At 36.6% G+C, this 8,210-nt stretch overlaps 2 protein-coding genes across 2 annotated transcripts; both read left to right on the top strand.

The window, feature by feature from the left end:
- The first annotated feature begins 417 nt into the window (after positions 1-417).
- On the top strand, positions 418-1,278 carry LOC121779530. The gene is made up of 2 exons (XM_042176863.1): positions 418-979; positions 1,085-1,278. Exons 1-2 carry the CDS (start codon positions 436-438, stop codon positions 1,111-1,113), a joined length of 573 nt encoding a protein of 190 aa, XP_042032797.1. The 5' UTR covers positions 418-435; the 3' UTR covers positions 1,114-1,278.
- Positions 1,279-3,841: 2,563 nt separating this feature from the next.
- LOC121779093 lies at positions 3,842-7,368 on the top strand. Its single transcript, XM_042176434.1, has 4 exons — positions 3,842-4,121; positions 5,718-5,905; positions 5,999-6,274; positions 6,421-7,368. The coding sequence occupies exons 1-4, from the start codon at positions 3,842-3,844 to the stop codon at positions 7,366-7,368; spliced, it is 1,692 nt and encodes a 563-aa protein (XP_042032368.1).
- Positions 7,369-8,210: the final 842 nt, after the last annotated feature.

The following is an 8,210-nucleotide window of genomic DNA, read 5'->3' as shown; positions in this document are numbered from 1 at the left end:
GTTATTATTTTGTCCAAAGATGAAATTTTAATGTTGTGCCGACATCTTGAAATGAGAATTGTCATTATTTAATTTATTTACTTATTATTTACCTGAGCTAATTATTGTCCTACTTGTTATATTTGTTCTTTGCTAGCTCAAGAATCTGCTATTGGTTTTTTAAATTCTATTCCTATACTAAAAGGCAATACCTATGCATCGTGGAGAAGCAAGGTATTGATTGGTTTGGGGATTGCAAATTTAGACTATGCACTTCGAACGGAGCAACCCGCCCCTCTTACTGATGAAAGTTCCGATGAGGATAAACGGAATTTCGAGAGGTGGGAACACTCCAATCGCATGAGTCTTATGATTATGCAACATGCTATCCCTGAAAACTTTCGTGGTACTGTCCCGAAAGAAGCAACTGCTAAGGAATTCCTCGAGGCCATTGATATGAATTTCGCAAGCAATGAAAAGGCCGAAACGGCTTCATTGATGCATAAACTTGTGACTATGAGGTATAATGGCCGAGGGGAAATTCGGGAGCACATTATGGAAATGTCAAACACTGCTTCAAAGCTTACGGCACTTAATTTGACGATCAGTGATGATCAATTAGTGCATTTGGTTATGATATCTCTTCCTCATCAATTTGATCACTTCAAAGTTAGTTACAATACTGTGAAGGATAAATGGTCATTGAATGAGTTGATTTCTCATTGTGTTCAAGAGGAAGAGAGGTTGAAGCAAAGTAAGACAGAAAGTGCTCACTTAGCAACAAGCTATAGGGGTAAACGAGGAAAGGACAAGGGAAAGAGGATTGTTTCCGAGTTCGCTAAGGGGAAGAGGATTCTTCCCGATTCCTCCAGAAATGTTGCCGGTCCATCTGCAAAACAGTTTAAGAAGGAAAGATCAGGTTCAGTTTGCTTCTTTTGCAAGAAAGATGGACACAAGAAGAATGATTGTGAAGAATATCACGCTTGGCGCGTGAAGAAGGGTACATTTTTCACTTATGTTTGTTCAGAAGTTAATTTAGCTTCTGTACCTGGACATACTTGGTGGTTAGATTCTGGTGCTACTACTCATAAGTGTGTCCATGCAGGGTTGCCTCCAGTGCCGAAAGCCGATTGATGCTGAAAGATTCATCTATGTGGGCGATGGCAAACAAGTTGAAGTGGAGGCAATAGGCACATTTAGATTATTACTAAAAACTGGTTGTTATTTGGATTTAGAACAGACATTTGTTGTACCGTCATTTAGACGGAATTTAATTTCTATTTCTGTATTGGACAAATTCGGTTATAGTTGTTCATTTAGAAATAGTAAATTTAGTCTTTATCTAAATTCAACTTTGGTTGGCACCGGTTCTCTTTCTTATGGTGATAATCTTTATTTGCTTAATACTATTACTTCATTTAATGAAGCCCTGCATGTGAACTCACAAGGTACAAAGCGTAAATTAATGAGTGAGAATTCTGCTACAATTTGGCACAAACGTTTAGGTCATATCTCCAAACGGAGAATAGAAAGACTTGTATCAGATGGAATTCTTACCATTTCTAATATGGCAGACTTTCAAGTCTGTGTTGAGTGCATTAAGGGGAAACAAACAAACATTAGGAGATTTGAAGCCAATCGGACTACAGACGTCTTAGAACTTATCCATACAGATATTTGTGGACCGTTCCCTACTGCTTCTTGAAATGGTCAACGATATTTTATTACGTTCATAGACGATTATTCCAGATATGGTTATTTATATCTAATAAGTGAAAAATCTCAAGCACTGGATACGTTCAAGAGTTACAAGGCCGAGGTTGAAAACCAACTTGGCAAAAGAATTAAGAACGTCAGATCTGACCGTGGTGGAGAATACTATGGTAGATATGACGGCTCAGGTGAACAACGTCCAGGACCTTTTGCCAGATTCCTAGAGGAATGTGGAATCGTTCCCCAGTACACAATGCCTGGTAGTCCTACCATGAATGGTGTTGCTGAAAGACGAAATAGAACCCTCAAGGATATGGTTAGAAGCATGATTAGTCATTCTACTTTGCTAGAATCCCTTTGGGGAGAGGCACTTAAGACCGCAACATACATCCTAAACCGTGTACCTACTAAAGCAACTGCCGTAACCCCTTATGAATTGTGGACGGGCAAAAAGCCCAGCTTAGGTCATTTACATGTTTGGGGTTGTCCAGCAGAAGCTCGGCCTTATAGGCCACACGAGCATAAATTGGACTATAAAACGGTAAGTTGTTACTTTGTAGGTTATCCTGAGCGGTCAAGGGGTTTCAAGTTCTATGATCCCACAACTAGATCATTTTTTGAGACGAATAATGCAAGGTTCTTTGAGGAAGTTGAGTTTGGGGGGGAAGATGGTATGAAGAATGTTGTCTTTGAAGAGGAAGTAATTTCACTTCCCTTCATTCCAGAACAAGACGACAATCTCGTAATTCCTGTTCCGCCTCCCGAACAACAACATGAAGAACAACCTCAACCTCCTCAAGAACATGACGAAGTAGTGCCACTAAGAAGATCCATTAGAGTGAGGAGACCTGCAATATCTACAGATGAATATATTGTATATCTCCAAGAGCATGAGGTAGACATTGGAGTGATGGAAGATGACCCAGTCACTTTCCGTCAAGCCATTGAAAGCTCTAATGCTCAAAAGTGGATCGATGCTATGATTGAAGAGATTAAGTCTATGCAAAGCAATGACATTTGGGATCTTGTCCCATTGCCTGAAGGTGCAAAACCCATTGGTTGCAAGTGGATTTTTAAGACCAAACGGGATTCGCAAGGCAATGTGGAAAGATATAAGGCTCGTCTTGTAGCAAAAGGCTTTACTCAAAAAGAAGGAATCGATTTTATCGAGACTTTCTCTCCAGTTTCAACGAAAGACTCATTCAGAATAATCATGGCACTTGTGGCTCATTTTAATTTGGAGCTACATCAGATGGATGTAAAGACGGCGTTTCTTAATGGTGACATTACAGAAACGATTTATATGGTGCAACCTGAAAACTTTGTGTCTGGTGACCCAAAGAAGATGGTATGCAAACTTAAGAAATCCATCTATGGTCTTAAACAAGCGTCTCGTCAATGGTATGTTAAATTTCATCAAGTTGTCGTCTCATTTGGTTTTGAGACGAATCCTGTTGATGAATGCATATACTATAAGTTCAGTGGGAGCAAATTCATTTTCCGGGTTCTATATGTCGACGATATTCTACTTGCTTGCAATGATGTAGATTTATTACATGACACCAAGAAATTTCTTTCAAGAAAATTCGAAATGAAAGACCTTGGTGATGCTTCTTTTGTATTAGGAATCCAAATACATCGAGATCGTTCCCTAGGTGTACTTGGATTATCACAAAAGAGCTACATCGATAAAGTGCTGGCAAGATTTGGCATGAAAGATTGTAGACCAGGAGATACCCCTGTGGCTAAAGGTGATAAATTCAGTTTAAATCAATGCCCCGAAAATGAGCTTGAAAGAAAGGAAATGGAATTACATCCCTATGCATCGGCTGTGGGAAGTCTTATGTATGCACAAGTATGCACGCGTCCGGATATTGCGTTCATAGTAGGCATACTAGGCAGATATTTGAGTAATCCCGGTATGGATCATTGGAAAGCAGTCAAACGTGTTTTGCGGTATCTGCAAAGAACAAAGGATTATATGCTCACTTATAGGAAATCGGATCAGCTTGAGATCATTGGGTATTCTGATTCGGATTTCGCGGGATGCCAAGACAGTCGTAGATCCACGTCAGGTTATGTGTTCATGCTAGCCGGAGGGGCTATATCTTGGAAAAGTGTTAAACAAACATTGATAGCCACCTTTACAATGGAAGCAGAATTCATAGCTTGCTTTGAGGCATCACAACATGGAGTATGGCTGCGGAACTTTATTCAAGGACTGCAAATTGTGGATAGTATTGAAAGACCATTCAAGTTATATTGTGACAATAAGTTCGCAGTCATGTACTCCAACAACAACAGGAGCTCGTCGAAGTCCAAACACATTGACATCAAGTTCCTTGCTGTTAAGGATAGAATTCAGAGTAGACAATTGCAAATTAAACACTTAGGTTCAACTTCCATGCTTGCGGATCCTTTCACTAAAGGTTTACCGCCTTCGGTCTTTCATGAGCATGTATTTCACATGGGTGTTCGACCTTGTGATACTTTGGTCTAGTGGGAGTTTGTGTTCATCTATGTAATAATATTGAATTTCAATTATATTAAGTGCACACTTCAGTTACTTTGGTTTAGTTACTTTGAATTATGCTTTGATATTTTCTGATCTCACTACAGTTTCAGAGGACCAGTTGGAAATAGACATGCAAAAGATCACATAGCATGTAATTTTCATGCTGCACACTCATATTTTGATTTGTGTTGCTAGATGTGTTGATATTTGTGATCACTGATGAGTTTAGTCATGTATGCGTGTTGTGACTTAAACTTCTTTGGTTCCATATTAACATGTTTAGTAGACCGGATCGGTAAAGATGATTAATATAAATAGTAAGCGCGCAACTTTAGTAATGAACAATCATTTGGTGACTTTTATGTTGGCCCAAGTGGGAGATTGTTGGAACATTTTAATATGGTCCAACATAATAGTCTAAAGATTGTATAATATTTATGACTATTTATTGATTGACCCGATTACGTGATCTACTAAGGTTATATAATTTATAGGGTCAATCGATTATCTATAAAAGTATGAGGACTGTTGTGCAGATACTACTTTGGATAACTTTAATTTTGTTATGGGTGAAATTAAAGTTATAATAAAGTTAGAGACTTATTCTCTAAATACATGGTTATGGTCCCCAAGTGCAACCTATAAATAGGTTAACAGATTCTCATTCCTGTTAATCTGACGTATTTTCAAGACTTACAGATTACAGAGAATCTGTGAGATTGCGTTGACACTTGGAAGATTAATTTCCATACTTCAGAATCAATATCATGAATCCGAATCCATGTATGCTTCCGCTTTAAGTTTATCAATCTTATTCAACATGTATGATTTGTGTGATGAATTATGTGAATCATTAATTTGATTCCAACAAGTGCTTCTTTTTTAATCAAAAAATAATTTAATTTAACGTGAGGGAGCTTCTTTCTTCATTTTTATTTTACGTTTAATAATGCATGTATTTGGTCTTATGCACATTCCATAATATTGCTATTTGTGAGTTTGTTAACTTCATAATCTATTTTAGAATCTATTTCAAGACTGGATTTTACTTGGCAAATTATTAGAAATATTTATCTAAAGATGTTTTGTATAATCAATGGAAATTAAGAAGTCATTCAGGTAACTTTTATATACACTTTGATTTTCATTGTAATTTTTTTTGTTTTAAATTTTTTTATTTAGTTGCAATAATAAATTACTCCCTTCGTCCACTATTAAGAGTCTCATTTATGGGCGGCACGGGTTTTAAGAAATGTTAAAAAAAGTGGGTGGATAAAAGTTAGTGGAATAGGGGTCTCACTTGTATATATTAATTTTAAATGAAATGTGAGTGGAATGAGTTAGTGGAAGGTGGGACCCTATTACCATTTATGGTAAAAGTGAACCGGGACTCCTATTCGCGGACAGACTAAAATGAAAAAATGGGGCTCCTATTCGCAAACGGAGGGAGTATATATTATTGTAGGGTTGATGTTGAATGACAAAGATGTCCATACTTTTGCTTTGGCAGAGATTGAGAAATTGTTATTAAATGTTGGAAAAAGTTTGCATGATTTCCAGGGCATGCCTTATCCAAAATCTGAGTATTTTGAAACATTTGAAAATAGATTGATTAGCGATGAGTTGTGTTATGATCGTGAAGCTTTGAGAAGAGAACATTTGGACTTTCTTTCCAAGTTTACCCATGAACAACTTCATGTTCATGATACTATTATGTCATCTGTTTATTCAAATGGTGGATGAATGTTTTTTGTCTATGGTTATGGAGGTACTGGTAAAACTTTCATCTAGAGGTCTTTGTCAACCGGGATTCATTCGAGGGGTGAAATTGTTTTAAATGTGGCATCTAGTGGCATAGCTTCTTTGTTGTTTCCTGGAGATAGAACAACTCATTCTCGCTTTAAGATTCCCATCAATGTTAACGAAGATTCCATGTGCAATATAAAACCAGGGAGTGCGCTTGCTGAACTTATTGTTAGAGCTAAGCTTATCATATGGGATGAAGCTCCGATGATTCATAAACATTGCATAGAAGTCGTGGATAGGACTTTCAGAGATATCATGCGTGTATGTGATGAGTTTAGTATGGAAAAACCCTTTGGTGGAAAAACTATTGTCTTTTGTGGTGACTTTAGACAAATCTTGTATGTTGTTCCTAAGGGTAGTAGGCAAGATGTTGTGAATGCCGCTATTAACTCTTCATATCTTTGGAGGAATTGCATAGTTCTGAGGCTTACAAAAAAAACATGAGACTGTTGAGTGCTGCATCTTGTGATGAAGCAGCACGATTGAAGGAATTTTCTTCTTGGGTTGCTTCAATTGGAGATGGGGTTTTTGGTGGACCAAATGATGGTGAAGTGATTATTGATCTTCCTTCTGACACTGTTTTGTCTAATTCTGGTGATCCTCTTATAGCAATTGTTTCGAAGATATATCCTTGTTTTATGAATCATGAAAAGTTGAGTAATTGCTTGCATGATCGTGCCATACTTTCTCCTAACTTGGAGGTTGTTGATGAGGTTAACCAATTCATGATGTCGTTGGATCAGTCTCAAGGTCGTCTTTATTTGAGCTCTGATAGTATTGCCAACTCAGATTCAACATCAGATGGTTTAGCTGAGATACATTCGGTTGAGTTTTTGAATAACTTGAAGTGTTCAGATACACCTAATCATGAACTGTTGCTGGAAGTTGGTACTCTTGTGATGCTGCTAAGGAATGTAGATCACTCGAATGGATTATGTATTGGCACAAGATTGATAATTACACGATTAGGTGATTATGTTTTGGAGGGACAAGTGTTGGTTGGCCATAATGTTGGGCATAAAGTTTTGATTCCTCGAATGTCTTTAATTCCTTTTGATTCAAGGTTACCATTCAAATTTCAGCAACGACAATTTCCTGTGGTTGTGTCGTATGCAATGACCATTAACAAAAGTCAAGGTCAATCTTTGGCTCATGTTGGATTATTCTTACGAAATCCAGTCTTTAGTCATCGACAATGGTATGTTGCTATATCTAGAGTTACGAGTCGTGCAAGTCTGAAGATTTTGGTTTGTAAACATGATGATGATGATGATGATGATGATGATGATGATGATAGTAGTAGGGGTGATTCCACTGTTAATGTTGTTTACAAAGAAGTTTTTCAAAACTTATGAACTATTGGTGTGTTGTCGTTTTCCTAAGATTTGATCCCTACATATGAATATTTGTTTTTTGTTGATCACATTTTGTTGAGCTATTTATTTTATTCCATTTATCCGATTTTTACTTTTTGATCTTTATTTACACATGTTTTATTTTCTTCTTTTTCTATATTTATTTTTACTACTAATATTTTATTCTAACTAACTCATACTCTTTGATCTTTATTTACACATTGTTTGAAAATCTTATGTCTTGTGCATAGTAGGGGTTAACACTACTTAATTTCAAATACAAAGTGCTTTGTTTTTAATCAAAAATATTTTAATTTAACGTGAGGGAGCTTCTTTCTTCATTTTTTTTTATTTTACGTTTAAAAATGCATGTATTTGGATAAAGAAAGGATTTGCACAAAACAGAACACAATGATGCAAATCATAAGTAACACGCGGCACTCTCTCTCTATCTCTTTAAATCCATTTGTAACTTCCTCTTCATTCCCACTTCTCTTCTAAACCTTTCTGCATTACTTTCTCTCCAAATCAAAAAAAAAATAAAAATGGGAACAGCAACTTTCATCGACATTATCGTGGCTATTCTTCTTCCTCCACTCGGTGTTTTCCTCAAGTTTGGCTGTGGGGTACTTCTCTTTCTATTTCTCAATTTTCATTAATTTGATGTACAATTACTTTTGCTTTTAATTTTTGAAAATACAAAGCAATAGCACTATATTTATGGAGTATTTGATTTTGGTGAATTAAATTAACAGGTTGAGTTTTGGATTTGCTTGTTATTGACGCTCTTTGGTTACATTCCTGGAATCATTTATGCTATATATATTCTCACCCAGTAGACA

Source organism: Salvia splendens, chromosome 19 (genome assembly GCF_004379255.2).
Source record: "Salvia splendens isolate huo1 chromosome 19, SspV2, whole genome shotgun sequence".
NCBI classification, from domain to species: domain Eukaryota; kingdom Viridiplantae; phylum Streptophyta; class Magnoliopsida; order Lamiales; family Lamiaceae; genus Salvia; species Salvia splendens.
This window is presented reverse-complemented; position numbering and strand designations above follow the sequence as displayed.